Consider the following 25,806-nt stretch of genomic DNA (forward strand, 5'->3'; position numbering starts at 1 on the left):
GATGACTGTGTATGGAAACCCATTTTACAGAAGCCAATATTCAGACAGTTCATTCGTAGTACAACAACCCCCTTTTTTTGTCATTTCACTATAGATCGAATAACATGCCATGTCAGGAAGCTGCAAATCAATAATGAACAAGCATTCCTTGTCAATACTTTATTACTTCAGGCACATATAGCAGAGGATGAACACTGAGGCAATTTACACATCTTAACACTTACATTTAATCCTACGCTATCAAAATGTAACACTTATCTTCCTGTCAAAATGTAAGAGTTGAGCAACAGTGAGGGTTTTAATGGATATGAGATAGAGACATTTGGATCATATATATTATTGACACAATACCAGGTTATTAAAGGTTACTGTGAAATGACAACAATAGCGTGTGACACACAGCTTAAGGGTTTGTTGGCAACAGTGAAGTGGACATTCACTCTAGATTTAAAAACACAAAATAGTGTGTGCAAAGCTGTCATCAAGGCAAAGTGGGGGGGACTACTTTGAAGAATCTAAAATCTAAAATATATTTTAAATTGTTTAACACTTTTTTTGGGTTACTACATGATTCAATATGTGTTATTTCATAGTTTTGATGTCCTCACTATTATTCTACAATGTAGAAAATAGTAAAAATAAATAAAGACCTACTCATTCAAGGGTTTTTGTGTCCACACTTTTGTCTGGTACTGTTATATTATTGACACAATACCAGGTTAAAGGTTACTGTAAAATGACTTACAACAATAGCTTGTGACACACAGCTATAGGGTTTGTTGGCAACAGTGAAGCAACAGTGAAGGACATTCACTCTAGATTAAAAAATAGCATTGATAGCCTACAATAGATTAACATAGACATTCACAAGTGCATCTGTTACTTTAAGAAGAGACATTTTTAGATACAGTTAAAAGCTTCTTGCCTCCTTGCCTGTGACAGACTACACTGAATAACTGTCACAAGTCTCTGGAAACGTCACTGTTAAGAGCACACCGGAGGGGTCTATTTTTAGAATAGGCTTACATATTTTACTACAGAGACGGGTTTGTTTTTACTTAATCTTCACAGCATACATAAGAAACTACCTTCTTTACTTTTCCATTCAAAAGCGGAAGCACCTATGACTTTGTCTACACTGTATCCAGGCCATTGATACGGCAGCCATTTTGAAAAACGACAGGCCACAGGTTCTTCTCTCATGGATCGATAAACAGTTACTGTGAGACTTACGTTACATGTGACCATGACTGAAGATGACTAGAGCCTGTCTAGTCAAGACGATCTATCAAATACCAACAACAACAACAGGATCAGTGGTGTGGCTCTTTGTACTGCCCAGAGATATTAACAGCCTCCGCCCCTAGTGGTAACCTATCGCTGAACTCTGACCCCATCTCACACTCATCCAGATTCCCTCTGTACTGAGACAGAGTGAACGACTCGGTCACCACACTCCCCTCCACGTCTTTCTCTCTCTCTCCCCCACTCTCCGACTCCCCGTCCTCTCCCTCCCCCATCTCGCTGGCTGTGATCTGCGTCTGTGACTCGGCGTACGAGTTCCTCAGGTTGAAGTTGACCACTAGGTTTCTCTCCATGTGATGCTGGTGGTCTTTAGCCTTCATGATGAGCTTGTAGGTCTTGTTCCTGTATTTGTAGACCAGGTGGAAGCAGGTGGCCCCCAGCAGGGGCACGGTGGAGACGGTGAGGAGACAGATACTGACGACTATAATGATCAACAGGTTAGGAACTCTCTTCCTGGTGGCGAAGAGGACCTGCACCTCACAGTCCTCTCCTGTGTAGGTGAGACAGAGGGAGTAGTTGGCGCCGGGGCGTAGGTCCTGGAACAGATAGGTGTTGACGCCATCTTCCATCCTGGACCACTGGATGGCTGAGTGTCTGTGGTCTGAGGTGACACACAGATACAGCCCTGAGTCCACCTGGGCTCTCTTGGTTACCTCTGATTGGTTGGGAGGCTCTTTGTTGACGGAATGGAACCCTTCTGAGGCGCTGAGACGGATGTCTGTGTTGTCTTTAGGGAGGAGGAGAGGATTGAGTCTAACTTTAGCCTCAGTCTCTGACACGTCTAAGGCTATGACTCCAAAGTCAAAGGTATACTGCCTGACATCTTCCAGGCTTATATTGAACGCCTGGTTAGAGATGTACTGTGTCTCACTGGTCAAGGTACATTTGCTAGTTGCACGGGACGGATATTTGGGCACTTGCTTTGTACGCTCAGTGTCAACTTCAATGGGAGGAAGGGTTGGGAAGATATTGTACTTTCCCTCCAAATGGGGAATATTGAATGGTTTAAAAGGGTTATTACTGGAGGTTTTGATCACAGGTTGAAGTACTGAGGGGATTTTCTCCCCATTAATAATAACTGGTGGGTCAATGACTTTTCCAACAGGTTGAGGTGGTGGTGGTTTTGGTACTACCACTACTATTGATAGTGAATCGTCATCTTTACCAAACTCATTGGTGGCGGAACAGCTGTAGTTGCCATTGTCCTTTTTACTAAGGCGCGGTATGACTAGAGTGCCGTTATGGAACATTTCGAATGGATTGTCTGCCGTTTTAGAATCCTCGTTAGATTCATTGGATTCTGCTAATTCTTTATCTTTGGTGGACAGAGGGTACTCTACACTTTGACGGTTTGTGTGGATTTTCCAGATAACGTCTGGCTTTGGGTTCCCTTTGATCTCACAGTTCAGGATCAACACTGTGCCTTCATAGAGTGTTGTATTCTGAACGTTAGGCTCGGGCGTTATGCTAACATTAGGGGCCATGCACTTTGACTCAGACAGTTTCACGATCACCGCTCCTCTCAACTGCTCTGGACTGTCACAGACAATCGAGTTCTGTTCTGGGACCGATACGGTGGTCTTCAGAATCCAGTCCCTCAGCCAGTCCATCTTACAGTGGCATGTGAATGGGTTGTTATACAGCTGTAGATGAGACAGGGAGATCAGGCTGTCGAACGTCCCCTCCGCTATAGTGGTGAACCTGTTGTTGTTGAGGCGGAGAGACCTCAGGTCCTTGAGGTTAGAGAAGGAGTCTTTAGGCAGACTGACCATCTCATTGTGGTTCATCTTCAGCAGCTGCAGGGCTGTGAGGTTATGGAGATCCTCCCAAGGGAAGTCCACCATCTTGTTGTGACTGACATCAAAGTTCCTCAGCTGGACCAGGGGAGCCAGGGCGCCCACTTCGATGGTGACTATCTCGTTATGGGCCATCCATAAGGACGTGACTTGGGTCACGTTGTCGAAGCTGCCCGACTCCACCAAAGATATTTTGTTGGCAGAGAGACTCAGAGTGGTCACGTTGGGGGGCAACTTTTCAGGGATGTCAACCAAGTCTTTGTAGGAGCATTCAGCGAAGTGGCGTCCGTATTTGTCGGAGCAGTCGCATAGTTCAGGGCAGCCGTGTCCGACTCCAATAACAGAGCTCCATAAGGAGAGGAAGAACGCGTAGGAACGAGACATTTTCTCTTCCTGCAAAACAAATGTCACTGTGTCACTACATATCTGTTTTAGTTGTAAATGTCAAAGCTGTTTACAATTCACATTGCACACTCTCAGTCACCATTCATAAACAGTCCCTGGATACAAAGGTACCTCAACGTTCTCTTGAGTGTAAATGCAGCAATGAAAATATGAATATTGATGAATGGGCTAATAAATATTACAACTGCCAACCCCTGACTTTGAAATCCACTTGCAGGATTTAAATATTAACTGTAATACTTTATATCTGTCTGATAGCCTAGGAATTCTGCTTAAAATTAGAACAAAAATATTGATGGTTACATTTTTTTACCAGAATTATTAGTTTCAATATCCATTGATAATAATGTACTGTTATACAAATCTAGAAAGATTGTTTTATTAAATTCGAAATTTCAACCAAGCTGATCAATTCAACTAAACCAGAGAGCTCGTGAAAAAGGTTGCCACCTTTTTGGAGCGCATGCAGTTTGTTTTTAAACTACGCCACAGCGACTGTGCTCGAGCCCTGTCCTTGGTGCTGAGACGGACAGCACCGGAACCGCGTATGATGTCGTTAACCGCGGGAATCAGTACATGCGTGCAGCTGGTGTAGAATGCTATGGTCATGCATCAATCAAGGCGACATTTCACTGCAAAAAAAACCCCCACAACTAAATGTAAAACGTTTAGGAAGTAAATGTTATATTTCACGATGACTCAGGTGTCCTTAGAGGTCAAAACGCACATAAAAGAACAATGCTACATTCTACAAAATTCCAATTTCTAAGCAAACAGAAACACATTCAACCTCGCCATCAAAAACAACATAACACATCTTACCAGTGTGATGTTTTCCCCCAGCGCAATGGAAGCAATGGATATTCTTGCTATTGATAGGAGTGGTCTCTTATTTGAACCCCATAAAGCTGGCTACATGATGAGTTGGGAGCAAGTTTTTAAAAGGTGTGCACGTATGGCATTGCTCTTACATGATTGCTGAAACATATGTGGGTCCTTTCGTGGTCGGATGCTGATAAGTCTGTGCGTTGCGATTGGATTTCGCAGAGAGTCACAGCACACTGCCGCCTCTGGAAAGTAGACGTTGCAAAAACATTAAAGTGATGCGCCCTCCCTCTTCCATGGCTTCTGTTATCTTCCATGACAACAGTGTAGGAGACCCACGCAGCCAATTATTGATGGACTGTTAATAATGGTATATAGGCCTAGATGTGACAAGCTGGAAAAGTGCCAGGTTCCAGGGTGTGGATTGAGCAGGCAGAGTGATGCAGAGGCAGACAACAAAAAGGACCGTTTTTTTAAACAATTATTTTAATAAGGCATGGTTTTCAATCGTCACCGTTTCAGTAATCAAGTTAACACATTGTCAATTCCTCTTCACAATTCAGTTAAAATGCTTTATGTCTGTATACCAATTGCTTCTTTATTTTTAACTTAAAAACCATGCAACTAAAAAAAATCGAACAAACATACAAAGCAATGGAACAAAGGGGCGCAGGAAGCGAAGCAGGCGGACAGGCAGCTGTCCATATTTTCACGCAGGTTAGCGTTTATTGTCATGAATGTTGTTCTGGAGGCAGCTCTGCAAAGTGGTCACTAGCTGGCACAGCCACAAAGTCATAAAATCACATTTTAAACGTAACCCTAACCTTAACCACACTACTAACCCGAATGCCTAACTATAACCTTAAATTCATTACATTTTTTACAATATAACCAATTTTGACTTTGCAGCTGGCCCATCTAGCAGAAATCGCTCAGTCGCTCACAACTGTCCCCCTGCTCCACAACTGTCCCCCTGCTCCACAACTGTCCCCCTGCTCCACAACTGTCTCCCTGCTCCACAACTGTCTCCCTGCTCCACAACTGTCTCCCTGCTCCACAACTGTCTCCCTGCTCCACAACTGTCTCCCTGCTCCACAACTGTCTCCCTGCTCCACAACTGTCTCCCTGCTCCACAACTGTCTCCTGCTCCACAACTGTCTCCTGCTCCACAACTGTCTCCTGCTCCACAATTGTCTCCTGCTCCACAATTGTCCCTGCTCCACAACTGTATCCTGCTCCACAACTGTCTCCTTCTCCACAATTGTCTCCTGCTCCACAACTGTCCCCTGCTCCACAACCGCCCCCTGCTCCACAACCGTCCCCTGCTCCACAACTGTCCCCTGCTCCACAACTGTCCCCTGCTCCACAACTGTCCCCTGCTCCACGACTGTCCCCTGCTCCACGACTGTATCCTGCTCCACAACTGTCCCCTGCTCCACAATTGTCCCTGCTCCACAACTGTCTCCTGCTCCACAACTGTCTCCTGCTCCACAACTGTATCCTTCTCCACAACTGTCCCCTGCTCCACAACTGCCCCTGCTCCACAACTGCCCCTGCTCCACAACTGTCCCCTGCTCCACAACTGTCACCTGCTCCACAACTGTCACCTGCTCCACAACTGTCTCCTGCTCCACAACTGTCCCCTGCTCCACAACAGTCCCCTGCTCCACAACTGTCCCCTGCTCCACAACTGTCTCCTGCTCCACAACTGCACACTCAGTGGCTCAGACCCTGCCAACGCTACGCAAAGTGTCACAAGCTGGAGAAGTGTCAGGTTTAAGGGTTGAGCAGGCAGAATGAAGCAGAGACAGACAAGATGGAGAAGTGTCAGGTTTAAGGGTTGAGCAGGCAGAATGAAGCAGACAGACAAGATGGAGAAGTGTCAGGTTTAAGGGTTGAGCAGGCAGAATGAAGCAGAGACAGACAAGATGGAGAAGTGTCAGGTTTAAGGGTTGAGCAGGCAGAATGAAGCAGAGACAGACAAGATGGAGAAGTGTCAGGTTTAAGGGTTGAGCAGGCAGAATGAAGCAGAGACAGACAAGACGGAGAAGTGTCAGGTTTAAGGGTTGAGCAGGCAGAATGAAGCAGAGACAGACAAGATGGAGAAGTGTCAGGTTTAAGGGTTGAGCAGGCAGAATGAAGCAGAGACAGACAAGCTGGAGAAGTGTCAGGTTTAAGGGTTGAGCAGGCAGAATGAAGAAGAGACAGACAAGCTGGAGAAGTGTCAGGTTTAAGGGTTGAGCAGGCAGAATGAAGAAGAGACAGACAAGATGGAGAAGTGTCAGGTTTAAGGGTTGAGCAGGCAGAATGAAGCAGACAGACAAGATGGAGAAGTGTCAGGTTTAAGGTTTGAGCAGGCAGAATGAAGAAGAGACAGACAAGATGGAGAAGTGTCAGGTTTAAGGGTTGAGCAGGCAGAATGAAGCAGAGACAGACAAAAAAATGGACAGTTTTCAACATTTATTTTCATGTTGCCATGGTTTTCAATTATCACCGTTTCAGTAATGACATTAACACATTCTTAATTCGTTTTCAAAATTCAGTTAGAGTAACTGTCCAGTGAAAATCTCACTTTTAAAAGTTAATATTCTGTTAACTCATGGTGTTGACTTGTCCTATTCTCCTATTTATGGCCAAAGCATTAATTGGAAGGAAAAAGCCCTGTCAAAAATCCCACCTCAAATCTCAAACAGGGGTACGCCCACACCATTCTGTTGTTGGGGTTCGCCCACACCATTCTGTGGTTGGGGTTCGCCCTCACCATTCTGTGGTTGGGGTACGCCCTCACCATTCTGTTGTTGGGGTACGCCCACACCATTTTGTTGTTGGGGTACGCCCACACCATTTTATTGTTGGGGTACGCCCACACCATTCTGTTGTTGGGGTACGCCCACACCATTCTGTTGTTGGGGTACGCCCACACCATTTTATTGTTGGGGTACGCCCACACCATTCTGTTGTTGGGGTACGCCTGTGCTTAGTGGGCAAAATTAAACCTGTCATCTAACTGGAAAGGTTTGGATTTTTTATTAGGCTATTTTTATTTGGCTAACTCAAGCTAGAATAATTGTCTGAAATGTTTTCAAACTGGTGTAAATGGGGTCTCTCTCTCTCTCTCTCTCTATTCAAGAAAATACTTTCCCAGGTGGAATAATTAATTAGCTGAGAGAGAGAGAGACATCAAAGAGAGAGAGAGACATCATATATAGAGAGAGAGCTGCAAAAATATCCTCTGTGTACAACGTAGAACACCAAATAATGCATGCAGAGCAGAATTAGGCCGATACCCACTAATTATCAAAATCCAGAAAAGAGCCGTTAAATTCTACAACCACCTAAAAGGAAGCGATTCCCAAACCTTCCATAACAAAGCCATCACCTACAGAGAGATGAACCTGGAGAAGAGTCCCCTAAGCAAGCTGGTCCTGGGGCTCTGTTCACAAACACAAACACACCCCACAGAGCCCCAGGACAACAGCACAATTAGACCCAACCAAATCATGAGAAAACAAAAAGATAATTACTTGACACATTGGAAAGAATTAACAAAAAAACAGAGCAAACTAGAATGCTATTTGTCCCTAAACAGAGAGAGGCCGCCGTAGGCAGACATGGCTCTCAAGAGAAGACAGGCTATGTGCTCACTGCCCACAAAATGAGGTGGAAACTGAGCTGCACTTCCTAACCTCCTGCCCAATGTATGACCATATTAGAGAGACATATTTCCCTCAGATTACACAGATCCACAAAGAATTCGAAAACAAATCAAATGTTGATAAACTCCCATATCTACTGGGTGAAATACCACAGTGTGCCATCACAGCAGCAAGATTTGTGACCTGTTGCCACAAGAAAAGGGCAACCAGTGAAGAACAAACACCATTGTAAATACAACCCATATTTATGCTTATTTATTTTCCATTGTGTACTTTAACCATTTGTACATTGTTACAACACTGTATATATATATGTATAATATATATAATATGACATTTGTAATGTCTTTATTGTTTTGAAACTTCTGTATGTGTAATGTTTACTGTTAATTTTTATTGTTTACTTCACTTTTGTATATTATCTACCTCACTTGCTTTGGCAATGTTAACACATGTTTCCCATGCCAATAACGCCCCTTGAATTGAATTGAATTGAAAGAGAGAGAGAGACATCAAAGATGATAGGACTGTGCATGTCAAAGAGATCATCTACTTCTATTGAATGATGTGGTGCATGTAGTCTGGGCTGATGTAACAGATATTAGAGATAGAAAACATGCATTAATATGTCACTCCACAATGATATATTAGTGGAAAATACAAAGTACAGATTTAAAAGCTACATTGTGGAACCACTCAAATAGAGTTGACACACTGCATTGTCATAGGCAAAACATAGTACATGATGTCATTTGGAATCAGCAGATGTGATCTTATATATCTTGCTGATCTAGCCAGACACTGTATGGTTTCTGTTACTCAGAGGTGGCTGTGACAGATGCACCATGACACATCATCTTGGGTTTAATGAACGGGAATAATTTACAGATACAGCAGCTGGTTGCTTCAGTCTTTATCTGGTAGAGAACAAATAGTGACCTCTGCTGTTAAATGTTGGTCAAACAGCCGTTCCAAAAAATTCATAAAATATTTGTATTTAAATACACACGATAAGCCTACAATTTGACAAAGAAACCCACCCAACTTGATAAAACTGCATTGTTGGTTAAGGGCTTGTAAGTAAGCATTTCACGGTAAGGTCTACACCTGTTGTATTCTGCGCAGGTGACAAAATGCAATTTGATTTGAGAGTGGATTGATAACATTGGTTAATACTATCTCAGAAAGTAATGCCTTATGAAGACTGTCGATGTCGCTGTTGGAAAATTACGTATTGAGTCAAAGATAGTGAGGAAACGAGAAAGCCGACCTATTTATTTCTCTAAATTCGATAGTGGCACAGACATAAATAATACTATTTTCATAAATCACACGTATACAACTAACGTATGAATAGCTATATTTTGAATGTAGGTGCATCGTCTTGTCTGAAATCATTTATAATTGTCTGAAAGTAACCGCTGAATATTGGCTATGCGGGAACTTTTTTCGTTCGTCGAATATCTTTGCTCTTGCGGTCACGTGTCTGCAAACAATTAGAACAGGAAGCGATACTGTAGCATCAAGGAACCCACGATAAAATACACAACAATGAGATTATTTAGATAGCGTCAGGCTTACTTCAGTTGTAAAGAAACATCCAAGCTCTCGGAAAGATACACTCTTTCAGCCATTGAAGAGAAGAAGGGCCCTGCGGTGGAGGTTTTGTTAACAGGCTAACTTGAGTCGAAGTCGGACCAAGCCCCAAAATGACTGCATCTGTGTTCTTCGGGTGTACATTCATCGCTTTCGGCCCTGCCATTGCACTGTTCTTGTTTACTATTGCCAGGGACCCACTCCGAGTGATATTTCTTATCGCTGGGTAAGTAGCTAGCGTAACGTTAACGAAATAAATAGATAGCAAGCAAACCATCGTGTAGCCTTCTAGCTAACAGCAGTTAGCCATAACCGATAACTAGCTAGCCCAAAGGCTAATGCTAAATCACAAACAAAACCTCTTGTTGGTCACACATTTTCGGACATGTTCTTTTGCTGTATTAGAATTATTGACTCTTAAGTGTCTGCAAATGTTAAACACAAACCACTGTTAGTTGGAGAGCTACTGGTCGCGCAATGTTTTGTACCAGCCCAGCACTAAACCTAAATAGTCGCACATGCCCTGTTTTTCTTTAACATCTTGTGGAGCACCCGTAGAATGTTTTATTGTACAGTAGTTAATGTGTGCTAATGAGCCCAGACCAGATAGTTCGCCAAATATTATGTATGTGGCTATATGAGAAGTGTACAATGTGTATGACGGGTACCTTGCTACGTATGTATTATGTTGAGTGTGTGTTGACCAGTGTCTATTTTGTACACAGCAGTACTATGTGTCTAAGAAATACTATTTGGAGACAAGTTCATCCAATCCTAAACTCTGGCCATTTCAGTGTGTGTGTGTGTGACGAACCTGGTTTTGTTTGTGTTTTTATACCTTGTGTTAAACTCGTGTTTTTTTTCTCTCCCCCAGGGCGTTCTTCTGGTTGTGTTCTCTGCTGCTGTCTTCACTTGTGTGGTTCATCACAGTTCAAATCAGCAACAAAGAGAGTTCCTCCCAGCAGAAAGGACTGCTCATATTCGGGGTGGTGCTCTCCGTGATGCTGCAGGAGACTTTCCGCTTTGGCTACTACAAGCTGCTGAAGTAAGTAGCAGACCTGGGCTCAAAAACAGACCTGGGCTCAAAAACTAGTAGACGTTTGCTTTAGCCTGTGTGGAGTGCTTACATAGTCAGCGATGGCAGTTTTTAAGGTCATCTATTGGTCAATTTAAGCCCGACAAGTGGCGAGTAGTAAGCCTATCCCATGACCAGCTCAGCACTGCTGCTGCTCTACATTCTGGTCTTCTATCCCTCTGGGGTTTTTCCAGACTGTAACAGAGAAGAAGTACATTGTTGAGAGGAATATCAGTGCTTTCAGAAAGTATTCACACCCTTTTTGAATTTTTCCACATTTTGTTTTAAAATGGGTAACATTTATATTATTTGTCACTGGCCTTGTGGAGATGTGGATTTATGCCCCACTCGTCCCGAATGCGCACACTAAACTTCTGTTAGGCCCTATATTAAAATAGCGCGTTCTATTTCCCTTATGCATTCTGCCATTTCTTCCTAGAAGCATTATACTGCAGCACTATATTATTCTATAGCTCCTGTGTTAGCAGTTAGCATTATACTGCAGCACTGTATTATTCTATAGCTCCTTTGTTAGCAGTTAGCATTATACTGCATGGCTATATTATTCTATAGCTCCTGTGTTAGCAGTTAGCATTATACTGCATGGCTATATTATTCTATAGCTCCTGTGTTAGCAGTTAGCATTATACTGCACGGCTATATTATTCTATAGCTCCTGTGTTAGCAGTTAGCATTATACTGCACGGCTATATTATTCTATAGCTCCTGTGTTAGCAGTTAGCATTATACTGCAACACTATATTATTCTATAGCTCCTGTGTTAGCAGTTAGCATTATACTGCAGCACTATATTATTCTATAGCTCCTGTGTTAGCAGTTAGCATTATACTGCAGCACTATATTATTCTATAGCTCCTGTGTTAGCAGTTAGCATTATACTGCAGCACTATATTATTCTATAGCTCCTGTGTTAGCAGTTAGCATTATACTGCAGCACTATATTATTCTATAGCTCCTGTGTTAGCAGTTAGCATTATACTGCAGCACTATATTATTTTATAGCTCCTGTGTTAGCAGTTAGCATTATACTGCAGCACTGTATTATTCTATAGCTCCTTTGTTAGCAGTTAGCATTATACTGCATGGCTATATTATTCTATAGCTCCTGTGTTAGCAGTTAGCATTATACTGCACGGCTATATTATTCTATAGCTCCTGTGTTAGCAGTTAGCATTATACTGCACGGCTATATTATTCTATAGCTCCTGTGTTAGCAGTTAGCATTATACTGCACGGCTATATTATTCTATAGCTCCTGTGTTAGCAGTTAGCATTATACTGCAGCACTATATTATTCTATAGCTCCTGTGTTAGCAGTTAGCATTATACTGCAACACTATATTATTTTATAGCTCCTGTCTTAGCAGTTAGCATTATACGGCAGCACTATATTATTCTATAGCTCCTGTGTTAGCAGTTAGCATTATACGGCAGCACTATATTATTCTATAGCTCCTGTGTTAGCAGTTAGCATTATACTGCAGCAATATATTATTTTATAGCTCCTGTGTTAGCAGTTAGCATTATACTGCAGCACTATATTATACTGCAGCAATATATTATTTTATAGCTCCTGTGTTAGCAGTTAGCATTATACTGCAGCACTATATTATTCTATAGCTCCTGTGTTAGCAGTTAGCATTATACTGCAACACTATATTATTCTATAGCTCCTGTGTTAGCAGTTAGCATTATACTGCAACACTATATTATTTTATAGCTCCTGTCTTAGCAGTTAGCATTATACGGCAGCACTATATTATTCTATAGCTCCTGTGTTAGCAGTTAGCATTATACTGCAGCACTATATTATTCTATAGCTCCTTTGTTAGCAGTTAGCATTATACGGCAGCACTCTATTATTCTATAGCTCCTGTGTTAGCAGTTAGCATTATACTGCAGCACTATATTATTCTATAGCTCCTGTGTTAGCAGTTAGCATTATACGGCAGCACTCTATTATTCTATAGCTCCTGTGTTAGCAGTTAGCATTATACTGCAGCACTATATTATTCTATAGCTCCTGTGTTAGCAGTTAGCATTATACTGCAACACTATATTATTTTATAGCTCCTGTCTTAGCAGTTAGCATTATACGGCAGCACTATATTATTCTATAGCTCCTGTGTTAGCAGTTAGCATTATACTGCAGCACTATATTATTCTATAGCTCCTTTGTTAGCAGTTAGCATTATACTGCAGCACTGTATTATTCTATAGCTCCTGTCTTAGCAGTTAGCATTATACTGCAGCACTATATTATACTGCAGCAATATATTATTTTATAGCTCCTGTGTTAGCAGTTAGCATTATACTGCAGCACTATATTATTCTATAGCTCCTGTCTTAGCAGTTAGCATTATACGGCAGCACTATATTATTCTATAGCTCCTGTGTTAGCAGTTAGCATTATACTGCAGCACTATATTATTTTATAGCTCCTGTGTTAGCAGTTAGCATTATACTGCAGCACTATATTATTCTATAGCTCTTGTGTTAGCAGTTAGCATTATACTGCAGCACTATTATTCTATAGCTCCTGTGTTAGCAGTAAACTACTGTTTATCCATCATACCCAGTTCGGTAAGAAAAGGTTTGAAAGGTATTTTGGGAAAATCGTTTCCACACATAAAGGCGGTTATTTTCCTGCCTCTAGCCAGCCAGAGTGAAACGTTGTTTCGGTGCACAGAATCATCGTAACACTCACGAGTTCGAGACTCTGTGTTTGTTTCATTCTGTTAATGCTTGCCTTTATTCAGACTTCCCACATTGTGTCGGAGCTCCGTGTGTCCTGTCTTGTCTGTGTCATTTGATTTGTGAAGCAGGAGTGCCAAGGCGAGCTCGCACCACTATATGTTTACTGGGTTGCCATCATTCGTTCATGTAAGAATTCATGATTGATGTTTAGCGTGTTCCCACTTTTTAAAGTGTACATGGAAGTGGTCACGTCTGTTTTAGACGGGATGTAGTAATTGGGTAGATTTACGTTTTGTTTGCCAGTTATGTGCTTACTTGTCATTGGACATGGGTATGGTCCAGAGAGGGGCTAGAGGATATAAGTGCCAGTTTTGGGGTTTCTGGGTAGGTTGGGGATGCTGCTTGAGCCAGATCCACCCTCTACAGATAAGAGCTATGGAAGCTACAGGGTAAGCCCGTTTATTTAGTTTGAGAAGTCTATTGTCTACCTGTTTGTGTTGTAAATATGAATTGCCTGCTATCACACCTTTGCACCAGAACCTTCTGCATCCTTCTGAATATTTGCCCTTAAGACTGCATCTCTACGTTACCCATGTCCATAGGTCTACACACAATACCTAATTTCAAAATGGAATTATGTTTTTCAAATTTTTTACAAATTAAATATGAAAAGCTAAAATGTCTTGAGTCAATAAGTATTCAACCCATTTGTTATGGCAAACCTAAATAGGTTTAGGAGTAAAAATGGGTTTAAATAAGTTGCATTGACTCACTGTGTGCTATAATACTGTTTAAGAAGATTTTTGAATGACTACCTCATCTTTGTACCCCACACATACAATTATCTGTAAGGTCCCTCAGTTGAGCAGTGAATTTCAAACACAGATTCAACCACAAAGACCAGGGAGATTTTACAATGCCTCACAAAAAAGGGAACCTATTGGTAGATGGGTAAATAAAATAAAAAAGCAGACGTTAAGTATCCCTTTGAGCATGTTGAAGTTATTAATTACACTTTGGATGTATACCCAGTCACTACAAAGATACAGGTGTCCTTCCTAACTCAGTTGCCAGAGAGGAAAGAAACCACTCAGGGATTTCACCATGAGGCCAATGGTGACTTTAAAACAGTTACTGAGTTTAATGGCTGTAATAGGAGAGAACTGAGGATCGATCATCATCATTGTAGTTACTCCACAATACTAACCTAAATGACAGAGTGAAAAGAAGGAAGCCTGTACAGAATAAAAAATATTCCAAAACATGCATCCTGTTTGCAACAAGGCACAATACTGGAAAAAGTGGCAAAACGCTCAACTTTTTGTCCTGAAAACAAAGTGTTATGTTTGGGGCAAATACAACACATTACCGAGTACCACTCTCCATGTTTTCAACCATAGTGGTGACTGTGTCATGTTATGGGTATGGCTTGTAATTGTTAAGGACAAGTTTTTCAGGATAAAAAATAAATGGAATGGTGCTAAGCACAGGCAAAATCATTGAACCAGGTTTTCCCTCTGTCTGCTTTCCACCAGACACTGGGAGATGAATTTACCTTTCAGCAGGACAATAACCTAAAACACAAGGCCACATCTACACTGGAGTTACTTACCAAGAAGACGGTGAATGTTCCTGAATGGCCGAGTTACAGTTCTGACTTAAATCTACTTTGAAAATCTATGACCTTAACCACTCATTTTCAGGTATTTTATCTAGCAATGATCAACAACCAATTTGACAGAGCTTGAAGAATTTTGAAAATAATAATGGGAGAATGTTGCACACGTGTGGAAAGCTCTAAAATCACTAAAGCTGGAGACTCATATCTCCCTCACTAGCTTTAAGCACCAGCTGTCAGAGCAGCTCACAGATCACTGCACCTGTACATAGCTCATCTGTAAATTAGCCCATTCAATCTACCTCATCCCCATACTGTATTTATTTATTTTTTTATTTTTTTATCTTGCTCCTTTGCACCCCAGTATCTCTACTTGCACATTCATCTTCTGCACATTCTACCATTCCAGTGTTTAATTGCTATATTGTAATTACTTCTCCACCATGGCCTATTTATTGCCTTACCTCTTATCCTACCTCATTTGCACATGCTGTATATAGATTTTTCTACTGTATTATTGATTGTATGTTTGTTTATTCCATGTGTAACTCTGTGTTGTTGTATGTGTCGAACTGCTTTGCTTTATCTTGGCCAGGTCGCAGTTGTAAATGAGAACTTGTTCTCAACTAGCCTACCTGGTTAAATAAAGGTGAAATAAATAAGAGACTCACAGCTGTAAATCACTGCCAAAGGTGCTTCTCAAAGTATTGACTTTGTAAAAGTTTTGACAAAGTATTGACTTCTACAAAGTATTGGGGTGTGAATACTTATGTAAATGAGATATTTCTGCATTTTAATTTTCTATACATTTGCAAATATTTCTAGAAACATCTTTTTCACTTTGTCATTTTGGGGTATTATATGTGTGTAGATGGGTGAGAATCTATTTAATCAATTTTGAATTCAGGCTGTAACACAACCAAATGTGGAATGAGTCAAGGGGTATGAAGACTTTCTGAAGGCTCTGTATATTCCAGTAGCTGACAGATTCTGGCTGTTTTCATAGCTTTTGTTGTAAGAGAAACTTGGGACACTTAATGATAGATGGATGGACACTCTGGGGTTTGATGATCGTTTGACTGTTTTCTTTGTTTTTAGTGTTAAAGAAACGTGGAAACTGTAGTATAATTAAGGGTTGGGTTTGGTGCTACTATATTTGATGATACTGTAGTTTGATTGTTGTGCTATTTCTTTGTTTTACAGGAAGGCAAACGAAGGCTTGCTCATGTTGAGTGCAGAGGAAACCATGCCGATCTCCATACGACAACTAGCCTATGGTATGTGGAGGAAGACTGATTACCTCATAACATTATGAATAGCAACTAGTCTATGGTATGTGAAGGAAGACTGATTACCTCATAACATTATGAATAGCAACTAGTCTATGGTATGTGGAGGAAGACTGATTACCTCATAACATTATGAATAGCAACTAGTCTATGGTATGTAGAGGAAGACCTTACCTCATAACATTATGAATAGCAACTAGTCTATGGTATGTAGAGGAAGACCTTACCTCATAACATTATGAATAGCAACTAGCCTATGGTATGTGGAGGAAGACTGATTACCTCATAACATTATGAATAGCAACTAGTCTATGGTATGTGGAGGAAGACTGATTACCTCATAACATTATGAATAGCAACTAGTCTATGGTATGTAGAGGAAGACCTTACCTCATAACATTATGAATAGCAACTAGTCTATGGTATGTGGAGGAAGACTGATTACCTCATAACATTATGAATAGCAACTAGCCTATGGTATGTGGAGGAAGACTGATTACCTCATAACATTATGAATAGCAACTAGTCTATGGTATGTAGAGGAAGACCTTACCTCATAACATTATGAATAGCAACTAGTCTATGGTATGTAGAGGAAGACCTTACCTCATAACATTATGAATAGCAACTAGCCTATGGTATGTAGAGGAAGACTGATTACCTCATAACATTATGAATAGCAACTAGTCTATGGTATGTGGAGGAAGACTGATTACCTCATAACATTATGAATAGCAACTAGCCTATGGTATGTGGAGGAAGACTGATTACCTCATAACATTATGAATAGCAACTAGCCTATGGTATGTGGAGGAAGACTGATTACGTCATAACATTATGAATAGCAACTAGTCTATGGTATGTGGAGGAAGACTGATTACCTCATAACATTATGAATAGCAACTAGTCTATGGTATGTGGAGGAAGACTGATTACCTCATAACATTATGAATAGCAACTAGTCTATGGTATGTAGAGGAAGACCTTACCTCATAACATTATGAATAGCAACTAGCCTATGGTATGTGGAGGAAGACTGATTACCTCATAACATTATGAATAGCAACTAGCCTATGGTATGTGGAGGAAGACTGATTACCTCATAACATTATGAATAGCAACTAGCCTATGGTATGTAGAGGAAGACCTTACCTCATAACATTATGAATAGCAACTAGTCTATGGTATGTGGAGGAAGACTGATTACCTCATAACATTATGAATAGCAACTAGTCTATGGTATGTAGAGGAAGACTGATTACCTCATAACATTATGAATAGCAACTAGTCTATGGTATGTAGAGGAAGACCTTACCTCATAACATTATGAATAGCAACTAGTCTATGGTATGTAGAGGAAGACCTTACCTCATAACATTATGAATAGCAACTAGTCTATGGTATGTGAAGGAAGACTGATTACCTCATAACATTATGAATAGCAACTAGTCTATGGTATGTAGAGGAAGACTGATTACCTCATAACATTATGAATAGCAACTAGCCTATGGTATGTAGAGGAAGACCTTACCTCATAACATTATGAATAGCAACTAGTCTATGGTATGTAGAGGAAGACTGATTACGTCATAACATTATGAATAGCAACTAGCCTATGGTATGTAGAGGAAGACCTTACCTCATAACATTATGAATAGCAACTAGTCTATGGTATGTAGAGGAAGACTGATTACCTCATAACATTATGAATAGCAACTAGTCTATGGTATGTAGAGGAAGACTGATTACCTCATAACATTATGAATAGCAACTAGTCTATGGTATGTAGAGGAAGACCTTACCTCATAACATTATGAATAGCAACTAGCCTATGGTATGTAGAGGAAGACTGATTACCTCATAACATTATGAATAGCAACTAGCCTATGGTATGTGAAGGAAGACTGATTACCTCATAACATTATGAATAGAGGCAGATGGAAGATATTAGAGATTATGAATAGAAGCAGATGGAAGATATTAGAGATGGAAGATATTAGAGATTATGAATAGAAGCAGATGGAAGATATTATAGATTATGAATAGAAGCAGAGGGAGGATATTAGAGATTATGAATAGAAGCAGATGGAAGATATTAGAGATTATGAATAGAAGCAGATGGAAGATATTAGCTTTGAGGCAGAGTTTTGTAGGCTCTTACTTTCCCCCCTGTGGTAGCAGTTATCATGGTTCATATTACATTACAATAAAACCCTCATAGCTGTTATTTTAGACCATAGAGCCATTACATCTTTCCCTGTTGTTTGTTTTCCCCAGTGTCTGATAGTGTCTCTGTTGTCTGTTCTCCCCAGTGTCTGATAGTGTGTCTCTGTTGTCTGTTCTCCCCAGTGTCTGATAGTGTGTCTCTGTTGTCTGTTCTCCCCAGTGTCTGATAGTGTGTCTCTGTTGTCTGTTCTCCCCAGTGTCTGATAGTGTGTCTCTGTTGTCTGTTCTCCCCAGTGTCTGATAGTGTGTCTCTGTTGTCTGTTCTCCCCAGTGTCTGATAGTGTGTCTCTGTTGTCTGTTCTCCCCAGTGTCTGATAGTGTGTCTCTGTTGTCTGTTCTCCCCAGTGTCTGATAGTGTGTCTCTGTTGTCTGTTCTCCCCAGTGTCTGATAGTGTGTCTCTGTTGTCTGTTCTCCCCAGTGTCTGATAGTGTGTCTCTGTTGTCTGTTCTCCCCAGTGTCTGATAGTGTGTCTCTGTTGTCTGTTCTCCCCAGTGTCTGATAGTGTGTCTCTGTTGTCTGTTCTCCCCAGTGTCTGATAGTGTGTCTCTGTTGTCTGTTCTCCCCAGTGTCTGATAGTGTGTCTCTGTTGTCTGTTCTCCCCAGTGTCTGATAGTGTGTCTCTGTTGTCTGTTCTCCCCAGTGTCTGATAGTGTGTCTCTGTTGTCTGTTCTCCCCAGTGTCTGATAGTGTGTCTCTGTTGTCTGTTCTCCCCAGTGTCTGATAGTGTGTCTCTGTTGTCTGTTCTCCCCAGTGTCTGATAGTGTGTCTCTGTTGTCTGTTCTCCCCAGTGTCTGATAGTGTGTCTCTGTTGTCTGTTCTCCCCAGTGTCTGATAGTGTGTCTCTGTTGTCTGTTCTCCCCAGTGTCTGATAGTGTGTCTCTGTTGTCTGTTCTCCCCAGTGTCTGATAGTGTGTCTCTGTTGTCTGTTCTCCCCAGTGTCTAATAGTGTGTCTCTGTTGTCTGTTCTCCCCAGTGTCTGATAGTGTGTCTCTGTTGTCTGTTCTCCCCAGTGTCTGATAGTGTGTCTCTGTTGTCTGTTCTCCCCAGTGTCTGATAGTGTGTCTCTGTTGTCTGTTCTCCCCAGTGTCTGATAGTGTGTCTCTGTTGTCTGTTCTCCCCAGTGTCTGATAGTGTGTCTCTGTTGTCTGTTCTCCCCAGTGTCTGATAGTGTGTCTCTGTTGTCTGTTCTCCCCAGTGTCTGATAGTGTGTCTCTGTTGTCTGTTCTCCCCAGTGTCTGATAGTGTGTCTCTGTTGTCTGTTCTCCCCAGTGTCTGATAGTGTGTCTCTGTTGTCTGTTCTCCCCAGTGTCTGATAGTGTGTCTCTGTTGTCTGTTCTCCCCAGTGTCTGATAGTGTGTCTCTGTTGTCTGTTCTCCCCAGTGTCTGATAGTGTGTCTCTGTTGTCTGTTCTCCCCAGTGTCTGATAGTGTGTCTCTGTTGTCTGTTCTCCCCAGTGTCTGATAGTGTGTCTCTGTTGTCTGTTCTCCCCAGTGTCTGATAGTGTGTCTCTGTTGTCTGTTCTCCCCAGTGTCTGATAGTGTGTCTCTGTTGTCTGTTCTCCCCAGTGTCTGATAGTGTCTCTCTGTTTTCTGTTCTCCCCAGTGTCTGATAGTGTCTCTCTGTTTTCTGTTCTCCCCAGTGTCTGATAGTGTCTCTCTGTTGTCTGTTCTCCCCAGTGTCTGATAGTGTCTCTCTGTTGTCTGTTCTCCCCAGTGTCTGATAGTGTCTCTCTGTTGTCTGTTCTCCCCAGTGTCTGATAGTGTCTCTCTGTTGTCTGTTCTCCCCAGTGTCTGATAGTGTCTCTCTGTTGTCTGTTCTCCCCAGTGTCTGATAGTGTCTCTCTGTTGTCTGTTCTCCCCAGTGTCTGATAGTGTCTCTCTGTTGTCTGTTCTCCCCAGTGTCTGATAGTGTCTCTCTGTTGTCTGTTCTCCCCAGTGTCTGATAGTGTCTCTCTGTTGTCTGTTCTCCCCAGTGTCTGATAGTGTCTCTCTGTTGTCTGTTCTCCCCAGTGTCTGATAGTGTCTCTCTGTTGTCTGTTCTCCCCAGTGTCTGATAGTGTCTCTCTGTTGTCTGTTCTCCCCAGTGTCTGGGCTGGGGTTCGGCTTCATGAGTGGAGCGTTCTCAATGATCAATATCCTGGCCGATTCTGTGGGCCCCGGCACCATTGGTATCCATGGAGACTCCCAACACTTCTTCCTGTCCTCAGGTACTATATGAGGCTGCCATGTTTTAAAATGTACTTAACCTGAAACCACACAGGAAGACATGTTTTATTTCACTAACTTTCCTGACAGTCTTTTATTTTTTTGTATTTTATTTTGATATTTTACCCTCCTTTTCTCCCCAATTTCGTGAGATCCAATTTTGATCTTGTGTCATCGCTGCAACTCCCCAACGGGCTCGGGAGAGGCGAAGGTCGAGTCATGTGTCCTCCCGAAACATGACCCACCAAACCGCGCTTCTTAATACACGCCCACTTAACCCGGAAGCCAGCCGCACCAATGTGTCGGAGGAAACGCAGTTCAACTGACGATCGAAGTCAGCCCTCAGGCGCCCAGCTCGCCACAAGGAGTCGCTAGAGCGCAATGAGCAAAGTAAACCCCCCCCCCTCCTGGCTAAACCGTCCATAACCCGGACGACGCTGGGCCAATTGTGCGCCGCCCTATGGGATTCCTGGTCATGGCCGTTTGTGACACAGCCTGGGATCAAACTCGGGTCTGTAGTCACGTCTCAATTAGTGCCTAATACCCTGACTACACCACTCTCGTGCGCGAGCGTATATTATTCAATTATTGCAGCCACACTGCTCGCGCGCGCCAACGAGCGTCTGCGTTGTCAAGGGCGAAAATAGAAGTCAGTTCTATTTGTGACGCAGATCGCGCTGCAAGTCCTGCCTCTCCCATCTCCTCATTGGTTTATAGAAGTAGGTACCCATGTGCCATCTCCTCATTGGTTATACCAACGTGGGTGACTGAAGACGAATGAGGTCGGTGGCGGTAATGCACCTAATTTATGAAAGTTGCCAATCGCAATATAAAGTCCAGAAAAGAAAAAGCCTGGAAGGAGGAGAGATGACTAGAAATTATTCGGTTGACCGTTTTATGTGTGGATTAATTGTCGGAGTAGAGGACCTTGTGCATTTCAGGTAAAATAACAACTCAGTGTTTATATCCCAGGATAAATTGGCTAGCAACAGCAAGCTAGCTAAATAAGACAACTTAGTTAGCAAGTGCAAGCTAGCTAGCTAAATTGACATAAATGTTTAATGCTTTTCGACCTGTCCCCAAATTAACGTAATTGGTTCAGAGTTTGTTTTGATATTTTAACCTGCGTGTTGTGATCGCGTTTGGTGTGGAGGGACAAAATACATTTACGCACGATGGTGCACGCGTACAGCCGGTTTGGGTTCCGTGTCTCTGTCTCCCTATAGCCTTCATGTCCATGGCCATCATCCTGAGGCTAACTCTGTCTCTGTCTCCCTATAGCCTTCATGACCATCATCCTGAGGCTAACTCTGTCTCTGTCTCCCTATAGCCTTCATGACCATCATCCTGAGGCTAACTCTGTCTCTGTCTCCCTATAGCCTTCATGACCATCATCCTGAGGCTAACTCTGTCTCTGTCTCCCTATAGCCTTCATGACCATCATCCTGAGGCTAACTCTGTCTCTGTCTCCCTATAGGCTTCATGGCCATCATCCTGAGGCTAACTCTGTCTCTGTCTCCCTATAGCCTTCATGACCATCATCCTGAGGCTAACTCTGTCTCTGTCTCCCTATAGCCTTCATGACCATGGCCATCGTCCTGCTCCACATGTTCTGGGGGGTGGTGTTCTTTGATTCCTGTGAGAAACAACACTGGTGGTCTCTGGCTGTGGTCGTCATCAGCCACCTCCTCGTCTCCTGTCTGGTAAGTCAGAAAAGAGACAGAAATGGTGGATAGACAGATACAGTAGATCAATGTGTTCATGCAGTAGGTGGACTTGACTGATGGGTTGATGAATAAATACTCAGAGGTAAATCCTTCACGACAGCACTTCAAATGGGACAAAACATGTCCCCAGAGGTCCTTAACTCTGCCTTTTGTTGTCATGTCTCTCCCAAGACGTTCTAGAACCCTCCGTATGAATGACCCCAAAGATCCATAATAACTCCGCCTTTGTTGTCATGTCCCTCCCCAGATGTTCTAGAACCCTCCGTATGAATGACCCCAAAGATCCATCATAACTCCGCCTTTGTTGTCATGTCCCTCCCCAGACGTTCTAGAACCCTCCGTATGAATGACCCCAAAGATCCATCATAACTCAGCCATTGTTGTCATGTCCCTCCCCAGACGTTCTAGAACCCTCCGTATGAATGACCCCAAAGATCCATCATAACTCCGCCTTTGTTGTCATGTCTCTCCCCAGCCGTTCTAGAACCCTCCGTATGAATGACCCCAAAGATCCATAATAACTCAGCCATTGTTGTCATGTCTCTCCCCAGACGTTCTAGAACCCTCTGTATGAATGACCCCGAAGATCCATCATAACTCCGCCTTTGTTATCATGTGTCTCCCCAGATGTTCTAGAACCCTCACTATTTTTTTCTCCCAGAGTTTCCCGAACCAGAACCTTCTGTAGGAATTTCCCCAGCGATCCATAACTTATCAGTCTTTGTTATTTATCTCCTAGACATTCCAGAACCCTCAGTACGTGGGCAGCCTGGTTCCCACCTACATCATCGTGTTCCTCGTGGGTCTCTGGGCGTTCTTCTGCGCCGGGGGATCTCTCCGGAACCTTAAACTCTGCCTCACCTGCAAAGACAAGGACTTCCTGTTGGCCAACCACCGGCCCAGATAACAGAACACCACTAAACACACACACACACACACACACACGCTGTATGGGGACGCTATCCAACAGGACACACACCACACAAACAAATAAATAAGTTAAAGACAAACTGGGTCAATGATATGTCTCTCCCCTCCCCCACCATGTGTTCTGTGTATCATTGTTTCAGTGGTGCTGGGGACTGGAAATAGGCTCCAGGGATGTAGCAGTATAAATACACGATACACTACAGTATAAATATAGTCCAGAGAGGAAATATTGTTCAAACACCTTTTTATTTTGTGATGGGCAGATGTATTACACTGCATTAGTAATAGAATCATCTAGAATAATCTAGAGTTACCACTACATCCTTGGCAGTCGCTGCTCAGAACGGTTGATCAACTGTTTACAGACGGGGGGGACGGTGACAAACACATTATCTGTGTGTAGTTTTAAAATGTAGGGTATGTAGTTCCTTAACGAGACGGTACCTATTTGACACCAGACGGGTCTCTCTCTGGATCTGTGCCTTCTGCAGTAATGATGAGGTAGCTAGTGTTTTGGCCCTGTATTCATAAAGCATCTGAGTAGAAGCGCTGATCTGGGATCAGACCCCCATGTCCATGTAATATTATTCACTGTAATCTAGGATCAGATCCCCCATGTCCATGTAATCTTATTCATTATGATCTAGGATCAGATCCCCCATGTCCATGTAATATTATTCACTATAATCTAGGATCAGATCCCCCATGTCCATGTAATCTTATTCACTATAATCTAGGATCAGACCCCCCCCCATGTCCATGTAATTTTATTCACTATAATCTAGGATCAGACCCCCCCCCCCATGTCCATGTCATTTTATTCACTATAATCTAGGATCAGATCCCCCCCCCCCCATGTCCATGTAATCCTATTCACTATAATCTAGGATCAGACCCCCCATGTCCATGTAATCTTATTCACTAGGATCAGACCACCCCCCATGTCCATGTAATCCTATTCACTATAATCTAGGATCAGACCCCCCCATGTCCATGTAATCTTATTCATTATAATCTAGGATCAGATCCCCCCCCATGTCCATGTAATCTTATTCATTATAATCTAGGATCAGATCCCCCCCCCCCCCCCCCCCATGTCCATGTAATCTTATTCATTATGATCTAGGATCAGATCCCCCCCCCCCCCATGTCCATGTAATCTTATTATGATCTAGGATCAGATCCCCCCCCCCCATGTCCATGTAATCTTATTCATTATGCTCTAGGATCAGATCCCCCATGTCAATGTAATCTTATTCATTATGATCTAGGATCAGACCCCCCCCCCCCCCCCCCCCATGTAATCTTATTCATTATGATCTAGGATCAGATCCCCCCCATGTCATCTTATTGGTTCTGACCTGAAAGGCTGAACTGATCCTACAGTAGATCAGCAGGTCCACTATGAGATGCTTTATAAATATACGGCTCTGGATTGTCTTTGTAAATGGACCTTTAGTGTTTAATCTATATCAGACCTGTGATGTTTTGTATCAAGTTCATGATTCTGACAACACAGCAGGAGACAGTCTGGCAGGGCAGCTGTATTGTTCTCCTGTTTTAGAAGGGGCGTTAGTACAACACAGCAGGAGACAGTCTGGCAGGGCAGCTGTATTGTTCTCCTGTTTTAGAAGGGGCGTTAGTACAACACAGCAGGAGACAGTCTGGCAGGGCAGCTGTATTGTTCTCCTGTTTTAGAAGGGGCGTTAGTACAACACAGCAGGAGACAGTCTGGCAGGGCAGCTGTATTGTTCTCCTGTTTTAGAAGGGGCGTTAGTACAATACAACAGTGTTTGCATATCAACAACTTACTTTTCATAACCTCCCAAACAAAAGCGAATCCCTCTGGAGAACGAAAGCAGCATGTTAGGATAACATTGAGTTAGCTCATGATTTAGGATATTTTTTTAAACTGTTTCAAAATGATGTTCTGATTCAATCTGAGAATATGTCAAATGTGGTGTGTTTGTTTTGAATATATTTGTCCTAAACCTGAGGAATATAAATATTGACCTGATGATGATACTGTTTTATATGAATGATGTGCTTTACATACTGATTAGTGCTGCTAAGCTTTGCTTCAGCTAAATGTTTTTATTTATAATCATCACACTGACCTCAAGGGTTGGTCTGATCTATATGGCTTTAGGATGGGTTTTTATGGATTGGACAGACGGGGCGGTTTCCCAGACCCAGATTAACTTTATTCCTGGACTGAAAAGCACTTTTAAATGTAAACATTCTCAACTGAGAATGCTTTTTAGAAGTGGCTTAACCTTTTGTCTGAGTAAACAGACACAAAGTGTAGCCCCCTTTTTAGTCCCGACTTCCATTTTAGTCAAATATTCCCCGAGTCATCAGTTTGCATTGACGTCAAAGTGAAAATGTTAAAATACGGATCCTCCCTTTAAAAGAAGACATGCCCTTGAGGAACA

At 42.3% G+C, this 25,806-nt stretch overlaps 2 protein-coding genes across 2 annotated transcripts; one reads left to right on the forward strand and one right to left on the reverse strand.

The window, feature by feature from the left end:
• Positions 1 to 621: 621 nt before the first annotated feature.
• LOC120048382 (immunoglobulin superfamily containing leucine-rich repeat protein 2-like) lies at positions 622 to 10,578 on the reverse strand. The gene is made up of 2 exons (XM_038994310.1): positions 10,422 to 10,578; positions 622 to 3,494 (listed from the first exon to the last, which is right to left on the reverse strand). Exon 2 carries the CDS (start codon positions 3,483 to 3,485, stop codon positions 1,314 to 1,316), a length of 2,172 nt encoding a protein of 723 aa, XP_038850238.1. The 5' UTR covers positions 3,486 to 3,494; positions 10,422 to 10,578; the 3' UTR covers positions 622 to 1,313.
• On the forward strand, positions 9,460 to 24,442 carry LOC120048388 (gamma-secretase subunit Aph-1b-like). Its single transcript, XM_038994322.1, has 6 exons — positions 9,460 to 9,809; positions 10,458 to 10,628; positions 16,198 to 16,271; positions 20,594 to 20,716; positions 22,290 to 22,417; positions 23,181 to 24,442. Exons 1-6 carry the CDS (start codon positions 9,697 to 9,699, stop codon positions 23,346 to 23,348), a joined length of 777 nt encoding a protein of 258 aa, XP_038850250.1. The 5' UTR covers positions 9,460 to 9,696; the 3' UTR covers positions 23,349 to 24,442.
• The last annotated feature ends 1,364 nt before the right edge of the window (positions 24,443 to 25,806 follow it).

The sequence above is a fragment of the Salvelinus namaycush genome, chromosome 1 (genome assembly GCF_016432855.1).
Source record: "Salvelinus namaycush isolate Seneca chromosome 1, SaNama_1.0, whole genome shotgun sequence".
Taxonomy (NCBI): Eukaryota; Metazoa; Chordata; class Actinopteri; order Salmoniformes; family Salmonidae; genus Salvelinus; species Salvelinus namaycush.

Bases quoted from the DNA above. Each gene is read 5' to 3' on its own strand.
- LOC120048382 (XM_038994310.1), bottom strand. From the start codon at position 3,485: ATGTCTCGTTCCTACGCGTTCTTCCTCTCCTTATGGAGCTCTGTTATT.
- LOC120048388 (XM_038994322.1), top strand. From the start codon at position 9,697: ATGACTGCATCTGTGTTCTTCGGGTGTACATTCATCGCTTTCGGCCCT. The intron at 20,717-22,289 runs GTACTATATGAG...GTCTCCCTATAG, and splicing joins ACACTTCTTCCTGTCCTCAG to CCTTCATGACCATGGCCATC. The intron at 22,418-23,180 runs GTAAGTCAGAAA...TTTATCTCCTAG, and splicing joins ACCTCCTCGTCTCCTGTCTG to ACATTCCAGAACCCTCAGTA.